Source organism: Artibeus jamaicensis, unplaced genomic scaffold (assembly GCF_021234435.1).
Source record: "Artibeus jamaicensis isolate MK-2021 breed Jamaican fruit bat unplaced genomic scaffold, CSHL_Jam_final contig_414, whole genome shotgun sequence".
Lineage (NCBI taxonomy): Eukaryota > Metazoa > Chordata > Mammalia > Chiroptera > Phyllostomidae > Artibeus > Artibeus jamaicensis.
This window is the reverse complement of record NW_026521822.1, coordinates 334,951-362,866: the sequence shown is the minus strand read 5'-3', so window position 1 is coordinate 362,866 and position 27,916 is coordinate 334,951. Positions and strand designations below refer to the sequence as shown.

General features: G+C 34.9%; 1 protein-coding gene across 4 annotated transcripts in view; it reads left to right on the top strand.

Annotated features, from left to right (window-relative positions):
• Nucleotides 1-27,916, top strand: part of FNDC3A (fibronectin type III domain containing 3A) — a 252,913-nt gene that overhangs the window by 42,777 nt on the left and 182,220 nt on the right. For all 4 annotated transcript variants that reach the window (XM_053665453.1, XM_053665452.1, XM_053665450.1 and 1 more), the window contains exon 2: nucleotides 5,194-5,331. In XM_053665453.1, coding sequence (XP_053521428.1) covers nucleotides 5,233-5,331 — 99 coding nt within the window. In that variant the 5' untranslated portion in view covers nucleotides 5,194-5,232. The remainder of the gene's footprint in view (nucleotides 1-5,193; nucleotides 5,332-27,916) is intronic.

Genomic DNA, 27,916 nt, shown 5'->3' with positions numbered 1-27,916 from the left:
GTATTGTTTAATTTGACACTATTTAAAAATTCAAACTTACAGAACATTGCAAGAATAGTACAAAAAAATTCAGCTTTTCTTTCCTCAAATTTCTGAAAATTAAAAAAACTATATATTATTGATTATGCTCTTACAGTTGTCCCATTTTTTTCTCTCCTTTATTCTCCTCCACTCTGTACCCTCCTACTCCCACAGCATTCTCCCACTTTTCGTTCATGTCCATGGGTCATATTTTTTAGTTCTTTGGCTTCTTCATTTCCCATATTATTCTTAACCTCCCTTTGTCTATTTTTTACCTACCATTTGTGATTTTCGTACCCTGTACCTTTTCCCCCATTCTCCCCCCACTGATAACCCTCCGTGTGATCTCCATTTCTGTTAATTTGTTCTTAATCTAGTTGTTTGCTTAGTTTGTTGATAGTTGTGAGTTTGTTGTCTTTTACTGTTCATAGTTTTGATCTTCTTTTTCTTTGATAAGTCCCTTTGACGTTTCATGTAATAAGGGCTTGGTGATGATGAACTCCTTTAACTTGACTTTATCTTTAAAGTACTTCCATTGTAAATGATAGCTTTGCTGGATAGAGTAATCTTGGGTGTACTTGGGTGTAGGTCCTTGCCTTTCATGACTTTGACTCTTTTTACCAGTCCCTTCTTGCCTATAAGAATTCTTTTAAAAAATCAGCTGATAATCTTATGATGGAGCCTTAGGTTTTTAATAGGTCAGGGCTACCTCTGGTGTTGTATGCGTGGGAGGAGTCAGAGAAGGAACAATGCCACTTGCTTGGCTCTTGGCTGGCTTTCAGTCACTTCTACTACTACCCAAGCAAATAAGACCCTTCTGGTGCTGATTCCAGGGTAGGTGGGCTTGTGTACGTTCTGGGACCCTGCAGGTCTCTCCAACAAACTCTCCTGTGGGGCTGGGAGTTTCTCCTGCTGCTGCAACCTCCACAGATTTTTTCAGTCAGTGGTTTTGAGGTTTTATTCCCCCCCCCAAGTTGGAACCTCCACTGGTTTCTTCAGTTTGTCTCGCCCCCCAGTTGTTTTTTCCTGTTTATCCACATGCAAAAGTGGGGCAGCCCTACCCGGTTCCCCAGCCACTGCCTTGCCTCGAGTTCTCTCTACCCTGGCTGCCCATCTCTGCCCCTCTTACAGGTCTGAATGAATGTTTCTTCTTTAACTCTTCAGTTGTCAGACTTCCATACAGTTCAGTTTTCTGGCACTTCTGGTTGATTTTTTTAAAAATTTGTTGTTATCATCCTTCTTTTGGTTGTGCAAGGAGGCAAAGTATCTACCCATGCCTCCATCGAATTCTTGAAATGTTAACATTTTAGTATCTTATTACTACAAAGATAGGTGAATATTCATATACAGGTACAGATGTAGACAGTAATATGCTGGAGCTGTCTTGTCTTTATGTTCAAATATTGCTAAACATTCAGCAATTTTCAGTTAGATTTTTTTTTAATTAAACTATATTTTTTTTATTTATTTATTTTTTGTTTTGTTTTGTTTTTTTAAATTTTTTTTTCTTCCCCCCCCGCCCGGTCTCCCCCCTCCCTCCCATTCCGCCCCCCCAGTCCTCATCTCTGTGTCTTTCATACTTGTTCCTCAAAATCCCTCCCCCTTTTATTTTAAATCATGATAACTTGGAATAGGCCATGGAGGAATATTATTTCATGGAAATTAGTGAGCATAAGAAATCACTCCTCTCTCTTTTTTATTTTTACATGTATTATACATTTCATTATAAAAAACAAATAGCCTGGCTGGTATAGCTCAGTGGATTGAGCGCGGGCCTGCAAACCAGACAATTGCGGTTCGATTCCCAGTCAGGGCACATACTGGGGTTGCAGGCTGGTTCCCTGCAGGCCAGCTCCCAGCAGGGGACGTATGAAAGGCAACCATACATTGATGTTTCTCTCCCTCTCTCCTTCCTTTCCCCTCTAAAGATAAATAAATAAAATCTTTAAAAAAAACAAACAAACAAACAAACAAAAAAAAACCCAAATAGCCCTGGTTGGGTGGCTCAGTTGGTTGGAGTGTCAGGCCATGCACCAAAAATGTGCAGGTTCGATCCTGATCATGGTACATACCTAAGTTGCATGCAGGTTTGATTCCCAATCAGGGAGTGTACTGTAGGCAAATGATCCTTGTTTCTCTTTCATGTCGATGTTTGTTCCCCTCCCCCTCTCTCTTCCACCTCCTCTCTCTTTTCCTTTTTCTAAAATCAATAAACACATCTTCATGTGAGGATTTAAAAAAGCAAATTAAAAAAATTAAAAAGCAAGTAAAGATAGGTGAACTTAAAACAAGTGGATGTTTGTAGTCACCAAAATAAGATGAGAATGTAGGAAGTGAATAGTAACAAAATTAGAAGACATTTCTTGAAAGAACCTAACCTTGTTCTCTATGCAGGAATGAATGGAATTTCTTGCTTTCCTAATGCAGCAATTCACCTGCGTGACTGGTGTTGATGATTTACAAGCTGAAATAAAACCAGCTCCTTTGCATATTGTGTGATGAATATAGCCATATAAGAAATCAATTCATAAATGAAACTTTTTTTTTAAAGATTTTATTTATTTATCTTTAGAGGGGAAGGGACGGAGAGAGGGAGAGAAACATCAATGTACGGTTGCCTTTCGTGCATCGCCTGCTGGGAACTGGCCTGCAGGGAACCAGCCTGCAACCCAGGCATGTGCCCTGACTGGGAATCGAACCGTGATTGTCTGGTTCGCAGGCCCGTGCTCAATCCACTGAGCTACACCAGCCAGGGCTAAATGAAACTTTTGATATGTTATAACTTTACAAAAATAAAGTTGGAGATAACACTTATACAGGATAATATTAAAACATAGCATGGGCCTTCAGAACCCATTTATAATAGCATTGTTCTTGGAATTCGCTGGAAGTTCAGAAGAAATTTGTATTTGTCAACTTCCAGTCTATCTCTTGAAACCAAACTATGGTTGTAACTTCAGCATTACATTCTAAATTTAAGTTGTAATGGTGATTCGCAGTTTTAGTTAAATGTATTGAAATATTACAGATAGATAGAATAAAGTGACAAAATAAAAAATACTCAATGGTTACTTTAAAAAATTACTAATTTACAAAACATTAATTGCTTATAAACTTTTAACTGTGGTCAGTCCTGAATTAGCTTTCTTAAAAATGTTTTTCTTTTTTCAGGTCAATATATTTATTTATTTTCTTTATTTTTTATGTTGTTCCAGTAGAGTTGTTTCCATTTTCCTCCTACTACTCCCTCCCATAAAAATATTTCTTCTTAAACTAAGTTATGTGACATGCAAGTGCAAGAGAGGAAATAATATATTGACTATTTCTCATCTTACAATTCTTTGTATAGTTCACAGAGTGAAATTATTTGATTATTTAAAGTACGCAGTGATTTTATTGAACTTTAAGAAATAGAGCAATACAGATTAAGCCAGAAGATAGATTTGCATTCCCCATATCTATATGTATGCATGCACATATACATAAACACACATATGCATACACATATACATGAGTGTATATATGCATACATGTACATATATATGCATGCATATATTAGTACACATGTACATGCATACATATACATGCATATATGAGTATACACAATAGATAAGTTTATATAAATACCTTGTTATGTCTACATTGTATGCATTTTATGAGAATGTTTTGTACTATGGTTTTATGTATAAAACCTTGAAGTAGATACCTGTATTGAATATTTCTAAAAATTTTGTAGCAATTTGTATATATCTAAATAGAAAATTGTTTTTAGCTTAAATCAACTCATACAAGAGATTCTGCAACAACTCAAGATTTAATGTCTTATAAAAGCTAAACATTTTTGACACTACTGAAATTGTAGAATGCTGCAAACATCTAAAAATGTTTATTTTGCCTCTCAGTGTAGATTCAAGGAAATTTATGATTGAGCTCAATTGTGCTCATCCTGGCATGTAATTGGCTGATGTTTTATTGGTTGGCGTTGTATATGGTAGACTAATATTGTTTACGTCAAGTTCTTTACTTTTTATATCAGGGATATTCTATTTATAGTTAAGGGTTTCTGTTGTAAATGTATGTGCTTTTATCACTGAAATGATAGGGTTTATTATAAAGTGGGTATCATTTAGAAAAGAAAAATAAAACTGGAATTGTAGGAGACCAGAGTAAGAACATAAAACTTGAAGGGTCTTATTCTAATTCTGAAAAATTTTTCTACTATTTTGATATCTCTGAAGAATCATTGAAAAATCATAATTCTGGAGTCATCATCCTAGGGACTAATAGGTATACTGGGTTTTCATTATCACCTTCTCTCATAGAAAAAAATTACTGATAGGATTGCTTCACTCAATTATTCCATTTTTGTGCCTATCCCTGTGTTTTAACTAAAAAATGATGGTGGTTAAATAAATTGTGTACAGAGTTGAAAGGGACAGAGAAACAATTTAAGTAGAAGCTGTTGATAATATTGGCTTTATTATATATATCTTAGTTTATTGTATACATTGACAGATAGTTGGTTAAGTTGGAAGAAATGAATTCCTATAAATCTCTGTTGACTAAAAAGTAGTCATAGAATATTGTAAAAAATTTCCTTTGATAATAATATCTCTTTAGGCTAAGGAATAAGACGAATCTTGGGGCTCTTTCTGGAGCACACCCATGCCTTCCTTCCCTCTCAGCATACATCTTTACTTTTCTCTCCTAAGCACTAAGGTTTCCCACAAGATTTGCAACCAGGGGAGCAACGGGCAGCATCACCTCATCCTGCATTTACTCCCTGAACCTGTTTCCAAGGCACCATTTCAGTGAGCTAACACCAGCTCACTGTAGCTCACTTATTTCTTACATTTCCAGAGAGCCAAAGCAGAGCACTGTCCAAGCTTGCTCTTGTTGGTTCTATCTTAGAGTATTCAGTGAGGTAGTAGCAGCCTTGCCTTGGCTTCCTTCCTTCCTGTACATTTCTAGAGAACCAAAGCAGAGCACCTAGCTCCCTTCTGTTGCTTCTTCCAGCCTAACTCCTTCCTTTGTTTCACTGTCTGCAGCCTTAACACATGTATTCTCAAAATTAAAAAAAAATTAAAAAAGGATAAGACAAATCTTGAATGTATTATATTGTAACATATTTTTAAGTATATATACATATTGTTATATATTTTTGTTTTTCAGAGTTGGAGAGTAATCCGGTATATTAATGTCTTACTGATAATGGCAGAACATCCACCACTACTGGATACATCTCAGATTTTAACTAGTGATATTTCTCTTCTATCTGCACCTATTGTAAGTGCAGATGGAACACAACAGGTAAGGAAACCAATGTTTATTCCTCATGTCTAGTACACATGTATTTCTTTCAAAAGAATGCAAAATGTTAAATGGAATTAAACTTCACAATAGTGGGTTCCTCTTAATTCATGTTTTATTTTTTAATGATATTTTTTCCATTACCATTTATCCCCTTTATACTTCCCTTCTCCCCCTTGCCTTCTTTCTCCACACTGTTGTCTGTGTCCATGAGTCCTTTATCCTTTTTAACTAGATCCTTTCACCCACTAAACTCCCTGCTTCAGTAACCATTAGTCTGCTCTCTATGAGTCCGCCTCTATTTTCCTTGTTAGTTCAGTTTGTTCACTGGATTCCACATATGAGTGAAATCATATGGTACTTGTGTTTCTCCGAATGGCTTATTTCACTTAGCATAATGTTCTGCAGGTCCCTTCTTGCTGTCACAAAAGGTGAAATTTTCTTCATATTTATAGCAGAGTGGTAGTCCATTGTGTAAATGTTCCATAGGTGTTTTATCTACTCATCTATTGATGGACATTTAGGCAGCTTCCGTATCTTGACAAATGTGTAAATAATGCTGCATGAACACAGGGGTGCTTATGTTGTTTTGTATTAGCATTTTGGGTTTCTTCGGATGTATTCCCAGATGTGGGATTTCTGGGTTAAAAGGCAGATCTATTTTTAATTTGTTGAGGTATCTCCATACTGCTTTCCACAGTGGGTGCACCAGTCCCACCAACAGTGAAAAAGGGTTCCTTTTTCTTCATATCCTCACCAGCTCTTGTTGTTTGTTGACTTACTAATGATAGCTATTCTGACAGTTGTGAGGTGGTATCTCATTATGGTTTTAATTTGCACTCATCTGATGATTAGTGACCTTGAGCATATTTTCGTAATGTTTATTGAACATGTGTGTTCTGTTTGGAAAAGTGTCTGTTCAGGTCCTTCATTTATGAATTGGGTTGTTTGGGTTTTTGGTATTAAGCTTTATAACTTCTTTGTAAATTTTGGATTTTAATCCCTTATCCCATGTATTGGTAAATATGTTCTCCCATTCTGTATGTCATCTTTTTATTTTCATGATGGTTTCCTTTGTTGTGCTAAGCTTTTTAATTTGATGAATTCCCATTTGTTTATTTTTTCTTCTGTTTCCCTTGCCCGGGGAGATATAGTTGATAAAATATTGCTATCAGCTATGTCCGAGCGTTTGCTGCCTGTATTTTCTTCTAGGGTTTTTATTTTTCCCAGTCTAACATTTAGGTCTTTAATCCATTATAAATTTATTCTTGTGTGTGGTGTAAGATAGTGGTCTAGTTTCATTTTTCTGCATTTATCTGTCCAATTTTCCCAATACCATTTATTGAATAAACTATCTAGCCCATTGTATGTGCTTGCTTCCTCTGTCAAATAAATTAACTGTGAAGCTGTGGGTTTATTTCTGGGCTCTCTTCTGTTCCATTAATCTGTGTGTCTGTTTTTATGCCAGTACCATGCTGTTTTGATTACTATGGCCTTGTTGTATAGTTTGATATTAGGTAATGTGATTCCTTCAACTTTGTTCTTCTTTCTCAGGATTGCTATAGCTATGCAGGGCTTATTGTGGTTCCATATAAATTTTTGATATATTTGTTCTAGTTCTATGAAATCTGACATTGGAGTCATGATAGGAATTGCATTGAATTTATAGATTATTTTGGGTAGCATGGACATTTTAATGATTTAAATTTTTCTGTCCATGAACACAGTACATGTTTTTACTTATTTGTTTCTTCTTCAGTGTCTGATAATTTTCCAAGTATAAGTCTTTTACACCCTTGGTTAGATCTATTTCTAGGTATTTTATTCCTAGGTGTTTTTATTCTTCAAAGGTTTTTTAAGTGATTGTGAATGGCATTATTTTCTTATTTTCTCTTTATGATAGTTCATTGGTATATAAAATGCAGCTGATTTCTGGCCATTAATTTTGTGTCCTGTTACATTGCTGAATTCATATATCAGTTATAGTAGGTTCTTGGTGGAATCTTCTAGGGTTCTCTGTGTACAGTATCATGTCATGTGCTAATAAAGATAGCTTTACTTTTTCTTTTCCAGTTTGGATGCTTTTTATTTCTTCTTCTTGTCTCATTGCTATAACTAAGAATTCTGTTACTGTGTTGAATGAGAGAGGTGAAAGCAGACATCCCTACCTTTTTCCCAATCTTAAGGGGAGTGCTTGTAGTCTTTGCCCAGTGAGTGTGATGTTGGCTGACAGTTTGTCATTTAAGGCCTTTATTATGTCTAGGTATGTTCCCTCTTCCCACTTTGCTGAGAGTTTTGGTCATAAATGGGTGCCGTATTTTATCAAATGCTTTCTCTGCATCCATTGATATGGCCATGTGGTTTTTATCCTTCAATTTGTGTATAGTGTATCACATGTATTTATTTGTGAATGTTGTACCAAACTTGCTTTCTCAGAATAAATCCTACTTGATTATGATGTATATGATCTTTTTGAAGTATTGCTTTATTCAATTTGCTCTTATATTGTTGAGGATATTAGCATCTATGTTCATCAGGGATATTGGCTTATTATTTTCTTTTTTTTGTAATGTCTTTATCTGGTTTTGGAATTAGGATGGTGATAGCCTGATAAAATGAACTTGGGAGTCTTCCCTCCTGTTGAATTTTTGGAAATAGTTTGAGAAGGAGAGGTGGTAGTTCTTCTCAGAATGTTTGGTAAAATTCTCCAGTGAAGCCATCTGATCCAGGGCATTTGTTTGCTGGGAGTTATTTGATTACTCCTTGAATATTCAAGTGTAATATCCTTGAATTACAGTAGGTATAATTTGTGTGTACAGATTCTCAGATTCTTCCCAATAAGCTATAGAAGATTATATGTATGTACGAATTTATCCATTTCATCAAGGTTGTACCATTTGTTGGCATAGAGTTCATATATGCTCTTACAGTTCTTCGTATTTCTTTGATGTCACTTGTTATTTTTTCCTCTTTCATTTCCGATGTTATTTATTGGATTCTCTTTCTTTTTTCTCAATTTGATTTTGGTTGAAGATTTGTCAGTCTAGTTTATTTCTTCAAAGAACTAGCTTTTTTCATATCTTTTTTTACGACTCTATATTCCGTATTTGTACTCTGATCTTTATTTCCTTCCTTGTACTAACTTTGAGCTCTGTTGTTGTTTTTCAAGTTCCTTTAAGGGTAAAGTTAGATTGTTTATTTTGAGCTTTTTCTTTTTTGTTGAGATAGGCCTATAATGCTACGAATTTCCTTCTTAGGAATGCTTTCCCTGTGTCCCACAGATTTTGGGTTGTTGTATTCTCATTTTCATTTGTTTCAAGGTGTCTTTTGATATCTTTCTTGATCTCATTGTTGACCCATTCATAGTTTAATAACATTTAGCTTCTGTGTCTGTATTTCTGTTTTCCTCTTGTGATTGGTTTTTAGTTTTATATCATTGTGATCAGAGATGGATGCTTGATATGATTTCAGTTTTCTTAAATTTACTGAAATTTGTGTCCTAATGTGGTCAATCCTAGAAATTGTTCCATTTACATTTAAAAGTATGTAGAATATATTCTGCTGCTTTGGGGTCAAATGCATTCATAGTATCAATTAAATCCATTTGATTTAGTGTGTTGCTTAAGGCCACTGTCTCCTTTACATTTCCTGTTTAGAAGATATATCAATCAAAGTCAGTGGGGTGTTAAAATTCCATACAAAGACTACATTTCTGTCGGTCTTCCATTTATGTCGTAAAATTTGCTTTACATGTTAGGTTCTTCTGTGTTGGATGCATAGATGTTTACTAGGGTTATATGCTGTTGTTGGATTGTTCTCTTTATAATTATGTAGTATCCTTCTTCGTCTCTTACTATAGCCTTGGTTTTAAAGTCTATTTTGTTGGATATAAGTATTGCTACCCCAGCTTTTTTACCTTTCCATTTGCATGAAAGATCGTTCTTTCATTCTTTTAGTGTGTGTTTATTTTTTGGTCTGAGGTGGCTCTCTTGGAAATAGCATATGAGGGGGTACCCAATTAAATGGAATTTATTTATTAAAAGTTGTGTATTCTTACATGTTTATCAGTCATGTCAAACTACTCCATTTGTTGCAGTACACCTATGAAAATATTTTTTTCTCTGCTTACTAAACCATTTTTGAACTTATCAATTTTGGTGCCTTTTAGTGTTTCTGCCATATTTTGCTTTAGCACTTCCTCATCAGTAAAATGTTTCCCTCTGAGGACTGTTTTCATTGGGGGAAATAAAAACAATGTCACTTGAAGTGAGATTGGGTGAATAGGAGGGTGGAGGACTGAGGTGGGCAGGTGTGCTTGTAAATTACCCATTATTAAACAGGCAAACACATTTTAAGAATCTTCAAACAAAATTTAAGAAAAAGAAGGAGCCTAATGCAACTTCTTACAGTAGTGCTAGGTGGTACACTGATATATATGGGTTCCTAGAACACTCAGATAGTAGGGGAAGTGTGTATTACATAGGGTTTGCCTTTCAGAAGAATTTTTTTTTTGGAGTGGGAGTTCTCCCCTCATATATATGAATCTTGTTTTATAATCCATGCACCTACCCTATGTCTTTTGGTTGGGCTATTTAAGCCATTTACATTTAAGGTGATTATTGATATATATGTATTTATTCCCATTTTATGTTTTAACTATTTTTCTTTGTTTTCTTTTTTCTTCTTTTTGAAGCAAGTCCTATAACCTTTATTGCAGTACTGGCTTGGTGTTAACACACATCTTTAGGTTTTTCTTATCTTGGAAGCTCTTTATTTCTCCTTCAGTTTTAAATGATAGCATTGTTAGTTGTAGGTCCTTGCTTTTCACCACATTGAATATTTCGCGTCCATCACTTCTTGCCTGAAATGTTTCTGTTGAAAAATGAGATCATAGTCCAATTGTAGCTCTTTTGTAGGTGACTAACTGCATTTCTCATTTGCTGCTTTTATGATTCATTCTCTCCTTGTATTTAAGCTTTGCCATTTTAATTATGATGTGTCTCGAAGTATAGGCCTCTTTTGGCCCATCTTGTTTGGAATTCTTGGTGCTTCCTGGACTTGTATGTCCTTTTCTTTCACCAGATTAGGGAAGTTGGTCATTATTTCTTGAAATAGGTTCTCAATCCCTTGCTTACTCTCATTTCCTTCTTGTGTTCCTGTGATGCAGATGCTGTAATACTTCATGTTAGACGAGATGTTTCTTAAGCTGTCCTCATTTTTTTTTTAATTCTTTTTTCTTGTTGCTGCTCTGCTTGTGTGTTATTTTTCTACCTTCTAAATCACTGGTTCGATCCTCTCCTTCATGCTTATGCCTTATACTGCATTACTTATTTTAGGTATTGCATTCTTTATTTTTTTAATTTTTATTTTATTGATTATGCCATTACAGTTATTCTATTCCCCCCTTCATTCCCCTCCACCTGCACCCCCCTCCCCCACCATTACCCCCCCCTTTAGTTTATGACCATGTGTCTCAAGTTCTTTGGATTCTATATGTCCCCTACTATTCTTGCCCTCCCCCTATCTATTTTCTACCTACTGTCTGTGCTACTTATGTTCTGTACCTTCTCCCCCATTCTCCTCCCACTCCCCTGTTGCTAACCCTCCATGAGATCTTCATTTCTATGGTTCTGCTCCTGATCTAGCTGTCCTTTTAGCTTGCTTTTGTTTTAGATGTGGTTCTTAATAACTGTGAGTTTCCTGTCCTTTCAGTATATTTTGTTCATATTTTGTATCTTCTTTTTGTTAGATAAGTCCCTTTAACATTTCATATAATAAGGGCTTGGTGGTGATGAACTCCTTCAATTTGATCTTATCTGAGAAGCACTTTGTCTGCCCTTCCATTCTAAATGAAAGTTTTGCTGGATAGAGCAATCTTGGTTCTAGGTCTTTGGATTTCATGACTTGAAATACTTCTTTCCAGCCCCTTCTTGCCTGTGAGGTCTCTTTTGAGAAATCTGCTAACAATCTGATGGGAACTCCTTTGTAGGTGACTGTCCCCTTATCTCTTGCTACTTCTAGGATTCTCTCCTTCATTTTAATCTTGGCTAATGTAATGATGATGTGCGTTGGTGTGTTCCTTCTTGGGTCCAACTTCTTTGGGACTCTCTGAGCTTCCTGGATTTCCTGGAGGTCTATTTCCTTTGCCAGATTGGGGAAATTCTCCTTAATTATTTGTTCAAATAAGTTTTCCACTGGTGGCTGTTCCTTTCCCCCTTCTGGTACCCCTATAATTCGGATGTTGGAGTGTTTAAAGATGTCCTGAAGGTTCCTCAGCCTCTCCTCATTTTTTTGAATTCTTGTTTCTTCATTCTTTTCTTGTTGGTCATTTTTATCCTCCTTCTGGTCCACTGCTTTGATTTGAGTCCCAGTTTCCTTTCCATTACTATTGGTTTCCTGTGCATTGCCATTCATTTCAATTAGTTTAGCCTTCATATGTTCCTCTAATTTGTGAGTAAAATCAACCAGTTCTATGAGCATCCCGATCACCATTGTTTTGAACTGTGCATCTGAAAGTTTTGCTATTTCTTCATCACTTAGATTTATGGGCTCTGGGGCTTTGAGATCTTCTCGGGCCCTTTTTGGTCTGTTTGTGCCCATTAAGGCGGAGCCTTAGGGGTGGGGCGGGGCCTCCAGGGCGGGGTCGCTGGGTTGTGATGCTGTAAGTGTTGGCAGGGTCAGAGTGGGGAAATGGTGTCCCCCTCTCTTGCCTCCCCCGCTGGGTGAGGAGCGAAGCCTGAGGTGTTCACCAGGGCAGGGTCGCTCAGGTCGCTGGGTTGTGACGCTGTATGTAGGGGCAGAGTCAGAGCTGGGAAATGGTGGCCATTTCTGCTGCCTCCCGTGGCTGGGACCTGCTGGGTCCCGTCTCACTGCCCACTCCCTCGCCAGTCCACCTGCGCAGGAATGGGCCAGCACAGTCAACCCACTGCCCTTCACCCTCACCACATTCACTGGTCACTCACTGGGTTGTGCTCACTAGGTTGCTCACTGGGTCGACCCCTTGCAACCCTACGCCTGGGATCCGCGCTGACTGAGTTTTCCTGTGCAACCCCGCTCCGCCTGCTGCTGGTTTCACCCCTCTTACCGGTCACGCTGAAGAATTCATTGTTATCAGACTTCCAAAAAGTTCAATTTTCTATATTCTGGCTGTGTTTTCTGTTGCTAATATTTTGTGGTCTCTAAACTTGGTTGTGTGAGAAAGCACGGTGTCTCCACCTATGCTTCCATCTTGGCAGAAGTCCTGCATTCTTTATTTTTGACTGGTCCTTTTTTGTGGTTCTCATGCCTTTTTTCATGATATGAAGTATCCTTATAATCATTACTCTAAACTCTCTGGTAAATTGCCTTTGGAGGCTGAGGCCAATGAAGAGGAACTCAAATAGGCCCCCTTCAAGACACATCATCATTAAAATGGCAAAATTCCAAGATAAAGAGAGAATCTTAAAGACAGCAAGGGAGAAAAAGGAAGTAACATTCAAGGGAGCCCCAATAAGGTTAGCAAAGCTACTGACTTCTCAAAGGAAAAGTACCAAGCAAAAAGAGAATGGCAAAAGTATTCCAAGTAATGAGAACCAGAGGACTGCAACCAAGGATAATTTACGCAGCAAGGCTCTCAATCAAGATAGAAGGCCAAATAAAGAGCTTCCAAGACAAAAGAAGACTGAAAGAATATGCCTCCACCAAACCAGCTGTGCAAGAGATGTTAAAAGGACTGCTTTAAGGAAAGGAAGGAAAGGAGACAGACAGAGAGGAACACAGGTACAAAAATGGCAATGAATAAGTACCTATCAATAATGAACATTAAAGGCAAATGGATTAAATGCTCCAATCAAAAGACATAGAATAGCTGAATGAATAAGAAAGCATGACCCACACATATGCTGCCTACAAGAGATGCACCTCAGGACTAAAGACCTACACAGACTAAAAGTGAAGGGCTGTAAACAAATTTTCCAAGCAAACAGACAAGAAAAAAAAAGCCTTGGTAGCAGTACTCATATCAGACAAAATAGAGTTCAAAAAAAGGGCCATAAAGAGAGACCCAGAAGGTCACTTCATAATACTCAAGGGAAGAATCCACCAAGAAGACATTAACATCATAAATATCTATGCATCCAACATAGGAGCACACAAATATATAAAGAAAATCTTATAGGACTTCCAGAAAGATATGACAGTACCACAATTATAGAAGGGGATTTTCACAACCCACTGTCAAAAATGGACAGATCTTCCAAACAAAATATCAACAAAGATATTGTGGCATTAAACAACACCCTAGATGAAATGGACTTAAGTGATATATATAGAACCCTTCATCCCAAAGAAGGTAAATATACATCCTTTTCAAATGCACATAGAACAATTTGAAAGATAGACCACATGATAACACACAAAAGGAGCCTCAACAAATTGAAGAAAATTGAAATCATCCCAAGCATTTTCTTCTACCACAAAGGACTGAAACTGGAAACCAACCCCAAAGGAGAAAGCCCAAAACACCCAAAAGCATGGAGATTGAATGGCATGCTATTAAACAATGAATGGGTCAAGAATGAAATTAGGGAAGAAATCAAAAAGTTTCTGGGAACAAATGAAAATGAACTCACAACAACCCAAAATTTATGGGAGATAGTGAAGGCAGTCCTGAGAGGGAAGTTCATAGCAATACAGGCATATCTAAAAAAGATAGAAACATTTCAAACAAACAACCTTATTCTACGCCTGCAAGAACTCAAGGAACAACAACAAAAACAGCCCAAAGCAAGTAGAAGGAAGGAAATAACCAAGATCAGAGCAGAACTAAATGACATAGAGACTAAAGCACAATTCTAAGGATCAATGAATCCAAGAGCTGGCTTTTTCAAAAGGTAAACAAAATTGACAAGCCATTAAGCAGGCTCATCAAGAAAAAAAGAGACCCAAATAAACACAATCAAAAGTGAAGGAAAAGAGATTACACGTGATATGACAAAAATGGAAGGGATTATAAGAAATTACTATGAAGAACTACATGTCAGGAAATTTGAAAACCTAGGTGAAATGGACAAATTTCTAGAAAAATACAGTCTTCCAAAACTCAATAAAGAAGAAGAAAGCCTGAACAGACCAATAACAGACCAATAACAGCAAAAGAAATTGAAGCAGTAATCAAAAAACTCCCATCACACAAAAGCCCTGGACCACATGGTTTCACAGGAGAATTTTACAAATCATTTAAGAAAGAGCTAACCCCTATTCTTCACAGCCTATTCAAAAAAATCCAAAATGATGCAAGACTCCCAAACTCCTTTTATGAAGCCACCATCATCCTAATTCCAAAACCAGATAGAGATACAACAAAGAAAGAAAACTTCAGGCCAATAACGCAGATGAACATAGATGCTAACGTCCTCAACAAAATATTGACAAATTGCATCTAACACTACAATCAAAAGATTATACGGCATGACCAAGTGGGATTCATCCAGGGACACAAGGATGGTTCAATATTCGCAAATCAGTAAACGTAATACATCACAGAAACAAAAGCAAAGACAAAATCACATGATCATATATAAATAGATTAGGAAAACTTTTTTGATAAGTACAACACCCATTTATGATAAAAAACACTCAGCAAAGTGGGAATAGAGGGATCATTTCTCAACATAATAAAGGCCATATACGAGACCTCTTTCGCCAACATCATACTCAAAGGACAAAAAATTAGAACTTTCCCACTAAGATCAGGAAGAAGAAATGGTTGTCCACTTTCACCACTTCTATTCAATATAGTATTGGAAGTTTTAGCCACAGTGATTAAAAAAGAAAAGGAAATTGAAGGCTATCCAACCAGAAAGTAGGAAACAAAACTGTTATTGTTTGCAGATGACATGATAGTATACATGGAAAGTCCTACAGACTCTACTCAAAAACTGCTCAATGTAAAACAGAGGGATACAAAGTCAATATCCAGAAATCAAAGACATTTTTGTATACTAACAATGAAACAGCAGAAGCAGCAATCAAGAATAAAATCCCATCAGTATAGCAAAAAGAAAAATAAAATATCTGGAAATAAACCTAACCAAGGAGGTAAAAGACCTGTATACAGAAAATGACACAACACTGAAGAAAGAAATCAAGGAAGGCACAAACAAATAGAAACATGTACTGTGTTCTTGTATTGAAAGAATTAACATCATTAAAATGTCCATACTACCCAAAGCAATTTAAAGATTCAATGAAATACCTATTAAAGTATATATGACATATTTCACAGACATACAACAAATACTTCAAAAATTTATATGGAACCATAAATGACCGCGAATAGCAGGTGCAATTTTGAGAAAGAAGAACAAAGTAGGATGGATCATAATACCTGATACCAAATTGTATTATAAGGCCACTGTAATCAAAACAGCCTGGTAGTGGCATAAAAATAGGCACATAGACCAATGGAACAGAACAGAGAGCCCAGAAATCAACCCAACTCTCTATAGTCAATTAATATTTGACAAAGGGCGTGGTAACATGAAATGGAGTAAAGATAGCCTCTTCCACAAATGGTGTTGGGAGATCTGGACAGCTATGTGTAAAGAAATGAAACTTGAGCACCAACTTACACAATACACCAAAGTAAATTCAAGGTGGGTAAAAGACTTAAATATAAGCTCTGACACCATTAAAATCCTAGAGGAGAACATTGGCAGGAAAATTTCAGATACTTCACACAGCAACATTTTTACTGATAAGTGCTCTAGAGCAAGGGACATAAAGGAAAATAAACAAATGGGATCTCATCAAAATAAAAAACTTCTGCATGGCTAAAGAAAACAATATTAAGATTAAAAGAGAACGAACTGTTTGGGGAAAACATATTTGCCAATGATATCTCAGACAAAGGTTTAATCTCCAAAATATACAAAGAACTCACACAACTCCACTCTAAGAAGAGAAGCAACCCAATTAAAAAATGGGCAAAGGACTTGAACAGACACTTCTCCAAGGACGACATACAGAGGATCCAGAGACACATGAGAAGTTACTCAATATCACTTGCTATCAGAGAGATGCACATTAAAACCACAATGAGATACTACTTGACACCATTCAGAATGGCCATCATAAACATAGCAACAAACTAGAAATGTTGGAGAGGTTGTGGGGAAAAGGGGACCCTAGTTCACTGTTGGTGGGATTGCAGTCTGGTACAACCATTCTGGAAAACAGTATTGAATTTTCTAAGAAAACTAAAAATGAACATGCCTTTTGACCCAGCAATTCCATTGCTAGGATTATATCCTAAGAACCCTGAAACACCAATCCGAAAGAACCTATGCACCTCAATTTTCATAGCAGCACAATTTACAATAGCCAAGTGATGGAAGCATCCTAGGGGCCCATCAATAAATGAATGGATCCAAAAACTTTGGTACATTTATACAATGGAATTTTATGCAGCAGAAAGATAGAAGGAGCTCCTACCCTTTGCAACATCATGGATGGAACTGTAAAGCATTATGCTGAATGAAATAAGCCAGGCAGTGAAAGACAAATACCATATGATCTCACCTTTAACAGGAAGCTAAACAACAAAACAAACAAGCAAGCAAAATATAATCAAATACCCTGAAATAGAGAACTGGCTGACAGGGACCAGAGTGGAGATGGGAGAGAATTTCAGGGGAAATGGGGAAGGATTCACAGGAACAAGTATAAAGCACACATGGACAAAAACTAAGGGGGGTGGAAATGGGAGGGAGGTGGGGAGCACTGGGGTGTGTGCTGATATGGGAGTAAAAGACAGAAAACTGTACTTGAACAATAATTAAATTTAAAATATGCTTAAAAATGGGAAGATTATAAGGGTTAAGTATTTAGGAGAAATAAAATATAAATCAAATTAATACTTTCCAAATATTATCACATTATTGGATGGAAGAATTATCAGTAAAACAAACAAATAAAAAGAAAAATACCAGGAAAACAACAAAATTTTCTAGTAATAAAATTCCAAGGAAAAAAAATTATGCATGTATCCAAGGGTGTATGTGCAGTATTATTCATTGTATTGTTTTACAATAATGAAAGGACTGGAAACAATGTAAATATCCAATAATAGAGAAATAAAATTTGAAGAATTCATACAACAATGGAATACAGGAATACTATTTACCAGTATTCTCCGGAATAGTGTATACTATGGGTAATTCTCAAAAATCCAATAAGAATAAAATGGCAAATTAGAAAAGGATGTGTAATACATAATACCACTGGTATAAATGAAAACATTTTCTCAGAAAACAAAGTATATACTAATAGTGGATATATACAAACATGCATTTAAGAATATTAATACAAGGATAAGACAGATATACTGCCAGTTCATAAAAAGATCTATAAACGTTTTTTTCAAAAGAGCATGTGATTCAACGTTATTTATCTGGTTGATTCTGAAAATAATGGACACAATAATCTTTTGGACACAAGCAATCTTTTTTCACAAGATTGCTTAGGCTGTTTGGGGTCTTTTATGAGTCTATATAAATTTGAGGGTTATTTGTACTACTGTAAAATATATGCCATTGGTATTTTAATAGAATTGCTTTGAATCTATAGATTGCTTTGGGCAATCTATTTGGGCAATCTATATGTGCATTTCAATGATATTAATTCTTCCCATTCATTAGCACGGTATATACAGTTCTATTTATTTGTATATTTATTTGTATTAAACTGCTCTGTATGTTTGAAATTAAAGACCTAAGCTTAAATATTACAGAAAGGGTAGTTGATAAAGACTTTTGAATGATACATGGTAAGTTCTAGATGTAAGTTAATAAGCAATAGGTAGTTGGTAAAGTTTCCAAAATAGATCAAGTGATGAGAACGACCCCTGAAGAAACCTAATTTATTTATCTACATAATTAAGTGGAATTAAGTTCAAGGATTAATTGGCTTACCTATCCAGCCCACCAGTCATAAAGTGTACTGTAAGTCTTTGAGAACTATTTTTCAATCCACTTACAGCATTGCTTATAATGTTGATAAGATGCTGTAGGAACTTAACTCTTTTTTTGCATTCATTATGCACTTTATTACCTGATGTAGCATTATACACCATAACTTCACAAATATAAACCTCTATAGTAAATAATCAAGATATAGTATAGAACATATGCTATTGTATATGACCATTCAATTTAGTACAAATACATTTAATAGCCTAACAATAAGCTCTTGATATGTTTTTAATTTAATATTATTTTATTGTTTATGGTATTACAGTTGTCCTTGCGCTTTCTTCCTACCTCTGCCCATCCCCACATTCTGTCCTTCCTCAGTCAATCCCTCTATATTGTTGTCCATGTCCATAGGTCATGCATGTATGTTCTTTTGATAATCCTTTTGCAATCTTTCTTCCAGTCCCTTCTCCCAACTCCCCTCTGACAGCTGTCAGTCTGTTCCCTGTATCTATGCTTCTGTTTCTATTTTGTTCATTAGTTTATTTTGTTGATTAGAGTCCACCTATAAATGAGATCATCTGGTCTATTTGTCTTTCACTGACTGGCTTATACTACTTAGCAGGATAGTCTCTAGGTCCATCCATGCTGTCACAAAAGGTAAGAGTTGATTTTATACTGCTGCATAGTACTTCATTGTATACATGTATCACAGCTTTTTTATCCACTCATCTAATGATGGACATTTAGGCTGTTTCCAGATCTTGACTATTGTAAATAATACTCCTATGAACGTGAAGGTGTGTTTATTTATTTATTTATTTTGTATTGATGTTTTGCGATTCTTAGGATATATTTCCAGAAGTGTAGTTGCTGGGTCAAAAGGGAATTCTGTTTTTGATTTTTTGATGGTACTCCATACTGCTTTTCACAGTGGCTGCACTGTTCTGCATTCCCACCAGCAGTGCAAAAGGGCTCCCTTTTCTTCACATCCTTGTCAACACTCAATTGTTTGTTGACTTACTAGTGGTAGCCATTCTGACAGGTGTAAGGTGACACCTCATTGTGGTTTTAATTTGCATCTCTGAGGATTAGGGATATTGAACATTTTTTCATATGACTATGGACCATGTGTATATTCTCTTTGGAGAAGTATCTACTCAAGTCCTTTGCCCATTTTTAATTGTATCATGAGTCTTTTTGGTGTTGAGTTGTATTAATTCTTTGTGCATTTTGGAGATTAAATCCTTGTCATATGTGTCATTGGTGAGTATTTTCTCCCATACAGTAGGTTCTCTTTTCATCTTGCTGATGGTTTCTTTAGCTGTGCTGAAGCTTTTAAATTTGATGTAGTCCCATTTGTTTATTTTTCTCCTTTCTTTCCCTTGTTCTAGGAAATATAGCACCAAAAATATTGCTACATGAGATGTCTGAGATTTTACTGCCTATGTTTTCTTCTAAGATTTTTATGGTGTCATGACTTACATTTAAGTCTTTTATTCATTTTAAGTTTATTTTTGTGAATGGTGTAAGTTGGTGGTCTTGTTTCATTTTTTTTCAGGTACCAGTCCAGTTTTTCCAGCATCATTTATCAGAGAGACTATCTTTGTTCCATTGTATGTTTTTGCCTGCTTTATCAAATATTAATTGACCATATAGGCATGAATTTATTTCTGGGTGTTCTGTTCCAGTGATCTGTATATCTGTTCTTAAGGCAGTACCAGGCTGTTTTTTATTACAGTGGGCTTATAATATAGTTTGATATCAGGTGTTGTGATTTCTACAGTTTTGTTTTTTTCACAAGATTGCTTAGGCTGTTTGGGGTCTTTTATGAGTCTATATAAATTTGAGGGTTATTTGTACTACTGTAAAATATATGCCATTGGTATTTTAATAGAATTGCTTTGAATCTATAGATTGCTTTGGGCAATCTATTTGGGCAATCTATATGTGCATTTCAATGATATTAATTCTTCCCATTCATTAGCACGGTATATACAGTTCTATTTATTTGTATCTTCCTCAGTTTCTCTCTTCAATGTCCTATAGTTTTCTGAGACTAGGTCTTTTACCTGCTTGGTTAAAATTATACTTAGGTTTAACTCTTGTTTATATGAATTAGCCTTAAAATTGATTTCATTATTTGTCATTTCGCTTAAAGTCCAGACCTAGCTACAATGCTAAGTGAGGACTTACTGTAAATGAGGGTTTAGAAAACATCAACTGTGGAAGTATAAATAAATGGGGAAGTTAAAAGGAGAGTTAACACCAAACTTAAGCAAGTTAAAGACATCATAAGAAAACTGCAGATCATTATCCCGAATGAGTATAGATTAAAATCTTCAACAAAATACCAACAAACCAAATACAACAATATATAAAATGGATGGTATATCATAACTAAGTACAATTTATCCCAAGAATCCAAAATGGGTTCAACATACATAAAGCATTCAGTATAATACACCAAATAATAGAAAAGGGAGAAAAAACCATGGTTATCTCAATAGACTTAGAAAAAGATTTGGGAAAATTTAATACCCATTCATGATAAAAACACTCAATAATAGAGTAGGAACAGAAGGGAATTTTATTAACCTTTTAAGGGATTTTGTTTAAAAAAGAAACTTTACAACTAGCATACTTAATGGTGAAAGATTGAATGTTTTCTTCCCTAAGATAAAGAATAAGACACGGGTGTCTTGCTCTCACTACTAATATTCAGCATTACACTGGAAGTTCTAGTCAGGGCAAATAAGCAAATAAAGGAATTAAATGCATTGCGTTAGAAAAGGAATAAAACTCTCTCTTATCAAATGACATGATTTTTTTTACATGATTTGGAACCTACCAAAAAAAAAAAAAACCTGTTAGAACTAATAAATGAGTTGAACAAGGTTGTAGAATACAAGTTCAATACAGAAAAATCCATTGTATTTCTATACTAGCCATGACCAATCTGGAAATAAAATTTAAAAAAAAATGTCCATTTACAGCGGTATCAAAAAGAATAAAATAAGAATTTTAATAAAGGAAGTACATGACCCATGCACTGATAATTGCAAAACACTATTGAAAGGAAGACCTAAATAAATGTGAAGACACCTCTGATCTTATATTAGAACACATAATATTGTTTAGCAGAACTCTCTAAATTGTACAGATCCAACACATCACCTACCAAAATTCATGCTGAATTTTTTGTGGAAATTGACAAGTAGATCCTGAAATCCATATAGAAATGGAAAGGATCCAGAATAGCTAAAACAGTTTTTGGAAAGAACAAAGTTGGAGGACTCAAATTTTATAATTTTAAAACTTTCTATAAAGTTATAGTAATCAAGACAGTGTGGTACTGGCATAAGGATAGACATATATAGATCAATGGAATAGAATTGAGAGTCCTGCAATAAACCCTTACATTTATGGATAGTTGACTTTTGCCAAAGGTGTCAAAATGATTCGATGGGGAAAGAATAGTCTTTTCCACAACTAGTGCTGAAACAACTGAATATCCACATGCAAGAGCATGAAGTTGGATTTCTACCTCATATAGTATACAAAAATCAACTCAAGGCTCTGGCCCCGTAGCTCATTTGGTTAGAGTGTCATACTCATGCACCAAGGTTGTGGGCTCCATCTCCAGTCAGAGCACATAGGGGAAGCAACAAATGAATGCATACATAAGTGGAACAACAAAATCAGTATCTCTTTTTCTCTTTCTATCTCTCTGTCCCCCCCACCCCTTCCTTTTCTCCTTCCCTTCCTTTCTCTCTCTAAAAATCGGTAAAAGTTTAAAAAAATTAAAATGAATCAAAGACCTGAAATAAAAGCTGAACTATAAAACTCTTGGAGTAAAATATAGGGGTACATACAGTTGCCATATAACCCAGCAATTCTCCGTATATATTGAAGAGAAACAAAAACGTATATCCATATAAAAGCTCGTTTTCATAATCTTGAATGAAACAGTGGTTTCCTAGATATGTTACCAACAGCACAAGAGGGAAAAAAGATGAAACATAGTATACCTTATCAAAATTTGAATTTTTTTATTTTAAGGAACAATATCATAAAACAAAAAACAATTCACAAAATAAAATATTTGCAGAGTATATATCTCATACGGGGTTTATATTTAGAATGTACATAATCTTACAACTCAACAGTAAAAAGACAACCCAATTAAAAAATGGGCAAAGGCTTTAAATAGTAATTTCTTCAAAGAAATTAATGTAAATTATTTCATGAACAATAAGTTCGTGAAAACTTGTTCAACATCTGTAGTTATTAGGGAGATGCAGAGGAAAACCACAATGAGATACCACTTCACACTCACTAGAATGGCTAGAATCAAAATATTGGTAAGGATGTGGAAAAATTGGAACACTCATACACTGCTGGTGGGAAATCCACTTTGGAAAACCATCTGGCAGTTTCTCAAACAAGCATATAGTTACCATATGACCCTATGGTTCTCCTAGATATCCACTCAACAGAAGTGAAATCTATGTCCATGCAAACCTTGTACAGCACTATTCATGATAGCCAAAAAAGGTGGAAACAGTCCATATTTCCATGAACAGATGAATGGATAAACAAAATGTGATGTAGCCACAAAATGTGTTGTTATTCATACATAAACTAGAATGACGTACTTCAGTATTTGCTACAAGTTGGATGAACCTTAAAAACTTTATACTATAGTAAAGGAAGCCAGTCATAAAAGTTTACAAAAAAACTGAGGTGATAAGAATTTTCTAAAATTTACCTTGTTGGTTGTTGTAGAACTGTATTTGTATTGGAAACCACTGAATTGTACTCCTTAGAGCACATTTTATGGCATATGATTTATATCTCAAAAATATTCTAAAACACCTCTGCATATTTTAGAAATGTGTTTATGTAGTATTAATGTGAGTGTTAGTAATCCAGAAGTCAGTCATTGTTATAAGGCTTACAGTCAATTGCAGAATTAACATGTTAATAGGTTATTTCTAAGTATTGATATATGATGTTGTTTGCATAGTGAACAATGTCTACTTTCTTACATATACAGAATTACAATATTTATAAACTAAATATACTGACATACTCCAAGATCAGAGAGCAAAAATAGGTAAAATAAGTAAAACTATGGTTTTAAAATGAAATTTATTTGGAAACAGCATACTCTTAAATTCCAGCTTGTTAACTGATAGTGGATGATTCAGAAACATTACTACCCAGCTCTTTGTTGATTTAGTTGCTATGGGACCAGATATATTCATGTCAACAGGAATCTTACTGTACCTTGGCTAATTTAATAGAAAGTAAGGTGTGAAGTGGAAATTGATGAATATACTGATATATGATTATGCCTTCTAACATCCTGCCTCTACGTGTATTTTCAACAGATAACTATAAAATGCTTTAAGGTGGTACCTGAAATGGAGTTTGTAAAGGTTGATGACTTACACTAAGGCTGTCTGAGGTCCAACTTGCCAGTAAAGATTACCTCAGTATTTATTGAATGGAACAAATTGGAACACCTGGAGCAGACTGTTGAGTTTTACAAGCAGCCTGTGGTAGATGTAGCAGCAACAGTTGAATGAGAAAATTAAAGAGGATGCAAGCAAGAGTAAATTAAATGCTGAAGTTTAAAGTACCTTTACTAGATAAGCATATTTCTGACTTAGCACTTAAATCATATTTTGTAATTTATATCAAAAGCCTATGTATTTATATGTTATGGAAGTAAAATCATGTTACTTTTTTACAACAAAAATTTTGAGAGGGGATAAAAGCTAAAAATTTGCCAATTTTATGCTAAACTTAAAGTCACTGGCTGTGCTTCCCCTGGGTCAATTTTATTAAATCTATAGTTACTGATACCTGTATTTTGAAATAATACTGCAATTTAAACTTTTAAAAATCTTACTTACAACTTTGCAGTTAAAACTGTAAAAACACTAATACTTTAAGTATGTATATTGTATATAAATTAAGTTATTTTGGCCAATAGCTTACATTTATTGCTAAGGAAATTATATTTTATCATTATACCATAAATTGAAATTCGTGGAATCTTTAAAATTTCTGTGTTTTACTGGTCTATTTAAAGTATTTATAATTTGAGAATTCCAGAGTTTATATTGATTAAAAATGATCAGTCCAGCTGCACTCTGAAATTACAAGTGGGAGATTTTCATTCAGAAGGTTTATTATGAAAAGGGAAAGCTATGATATAGACTGTTGGAAGACACCAGAAAGAATTACTGTTTTAGCATTCATGTTTAAAAGATCATTGTCAATATTTTTTAGTTAATTTGTTAATATGTTTGAAGTGACTATTTCATACATACACATAAACTTCTCATTTGGATAATTTAGTACTAAGCACAAAGTAATCTTAATAGTATTTGTTATCCACGTAATTGTGTCATTATAAAAGTTTTGAAACTTAAGAATTACTTCAGCAACTTCTTTTCACTTGATTATATTAGATTGTAAGAACTTACCTAGTTTTGTGAATAATGAATTGATTTCAATAATATTGATGCAACTCATGTAAGAAAACTTATTCTTTTGTGAGAAGACTCAGCATTTAATTTTTAATTTAATTTTTTACCTTTTAAATGTAAAGAAGTAATTTTATTACATAAATCAGTTCATTTTCAGATGTAGTGATTCATACTGAGAGTGTTCATATTAAGGGGGTATATTATAACTCAAGTATAATTTATATAAACAGTAAATTGATATTTTAAACTTAATCCTAAAACGAAAAAAATAAATAATACCCAAGCCCTTATTATATGAAATGTTAAAGGGACTTATCTAAGAAAAAGAAGATAAAAAAGATGAACAGTGAAAGGACAACAAACTCACAGTTATTAACAACCACACCTAAAACAAAAGCAAACTAAGAGGACAGCTAGATCAGGAGTAAAACCATAGAAATGAAGATCACATGGAGGGTTAGCAACAGGGAAGTGGGAGAAGGAGAAGGGGGGAGAAGGTCCAGAGAATAAGTAGCATAGACAGTAGGTAGACAATAGACAGGGGAGGGCAAGAATAGTATGGGAAATATAGAATGTAAAGAACTTGAGACATGTGGTCATAAACTAAAGGGGGAATGGTGGGGGAGGGGTGTGCAGGGTGGAGGGGAATGAAGGGGGAAATAGAACAACTGTAATGGCATAATCAATAAAATATATTAAAATATATACAAATAAATAAATAATAAGTGTGAAAATACTTGTTAACAGTAAAGTACAATACAGCGTTTAGCTGGTAATGTTATAATCATCCTCTAGGGTAATCTTGACACTTTTGACTTATTTTGAAGGCACGTTTTTAAAGAATAGTAGAATTGCTAAAAATATATGCACATGTAAACCCAAATAATGAGATCTGGGAATTTGAATTGACAGAGATAGTCTAATTATTGTAAAGTCTATGTGTAATTGTTCTTTAAATTAATTTTATTTTATTTAAAATTGAAAAAATTAAGTATGATCTTTTAATAGTGTTGGCTTTAGAAACTAAAGATTTAATTGTTGTCAACTCTTACATATATCTTCAGTGGAATACATGGCACACTTGTGCAGGTATGTCCCTTTCTAGTTGTATTAATGAGAGAATGAAAAACAAATCTACTTATAAGCCATTCTGAAGTAACTGAACATCCTTAGTTGCTATATATACACAGAGACCATCTGTTTGTGTGAATACACATGTCTGAATATACACGTATGTGTGTACATTTCGTATATGTATTTTAGGTATGGGATACTGTCTCATTTTTCTACTGTTGTCAGGAAATAAATTGTTTCAGATTGTCCAGATGACAAATTAGGATTCTCTTAGTACTGGATTTAAAGGAAATACTATTTTTGAGAGTCAGCTGTATGTCAGCAAGCACTGTGCTGGAGTTTTGCTTACCATATTTTCCTTAATCTTTCAAAAACACTACATTTTTTAAAAAAATTTTATTTAGTTATTTTTTAAGTATAGTTTTTTGTCTATTTCTCCCATCCCAGACCCCCCCGCCCCCGCCCCATAGTCCACACCTCCCGCCCATTTCCACCCCTCTTAGTTCTCATCCCTGTGTCCTTCCTATTTGTTCCTCCAAATCCCTTCCCTTTTTCCCCCTTAAATTCCCTTCCCTCTCCCCTCTGGTCATTGTCCCTTTGTTCTCTATTTCAGTGTCTTTGTTTTTATTCTGCTTGCTTGTTTGTTTTGTTGTTTAGCTTCCTGTTAAAGATGAGATCATATGGTATTTGTCTTTCAACACCTGGCCTATTTCACTCAGCATAATGCTTTCCAGTTCCATCCATGTTGTTGCAAAGGGTAGTAGCTCCTTCTTTCTCTCTGCTGCATAGAATTCCATTGTGTATATGTACTACAATTTTCTGATCCATTCATTTACTGACTGGCACCTAGGTTGCTTCCAACTCTTGGCTATTGTAAATTATGCTGCTATGAACATTGTGGTGCATAGGTTCTTTGAAATTGATGTTTTAGGGTTCTTAGGATATAATCCTAGCAGTGGAATTGCTGGGTCAAAAGGCAGGTTGATTTTTATTTTTCTGAGAAAATTCCATACTGTTTTCCTTAATGGTTGTACCAGTCTGTAATCCCACCAACAGTGAACTAAGGACCCCTTTTCCCCACACCCTCTCCAACATTTGTTGTTTGTTGCTTTGTTTATGATAGCCATCCTGACTGGTGTAAAGTGGTATCTCATTGTGGTTTTAATTTGCATCTCTCTGATAGCTAACGATATTGAGCATCTTTTCATGTGTCTCTAGATATTCTGTATGTCATCCTTGGAGAAGTGTCTGTTCAAGTCCTTTTCCCATTTTTTAATTGGGTTCGATGTCTTCTTAGGGTGGAGTCGAAAAACTACATTTTGGAAAGGATACTAAAGTTCATAGAGTTTAAATAATTTGCTTAAAACTACAAAACTTATTAAATAATACAATAGGACTTAAACATAGAGTTGCCTAAAACTAAAAGCTTTCTCACTAAGATCAGGAACAAGGAAAGGGTGTCTGCTTTCACCACTACTATTCAATATATTGGAAGTCCTAGCCACAGCAGTCAGACAAGAAAAAGAAATAAAAGGCATCCAAACTGGGAAGGAGGAAGCAAAACTATTATTGTTGCAGATGACATGGTAGTGTACATAGAAAATCCTTTAGACTCCATGAAAAAACTACTTGACCTAATAAGTGAATGGGTAAAACAGCATACAAAATCAATATTCAGAAATCGAAGGCATTTTTTTACATCAGCAGTGAAATATCAAAATTAGAAATGAGGAAAATTCCCAGTTGCTATAGCAACAAGAAAAATAACCAGGAATAAACTTAACCAAGGAGGTAAAAGACCTGTACTCAGAAAACTACACAACAATGAAGAAAGATATTAAGGAAGACACAAACAAATGGAAGCATGTACCATGTCAATGGATTGGAAGAATTAACATCATCAAAACATCCATACTACCCTAAGAAATTTATAGATTCAGTGCAATTCCTATTAAAGGATTTATATAGTATATGACAATTATATGACTAATGATATATTTCACAGGTATTTAGAACAAACATTTCAAAAATTTATATGGATTCATAAATACCCCAGAT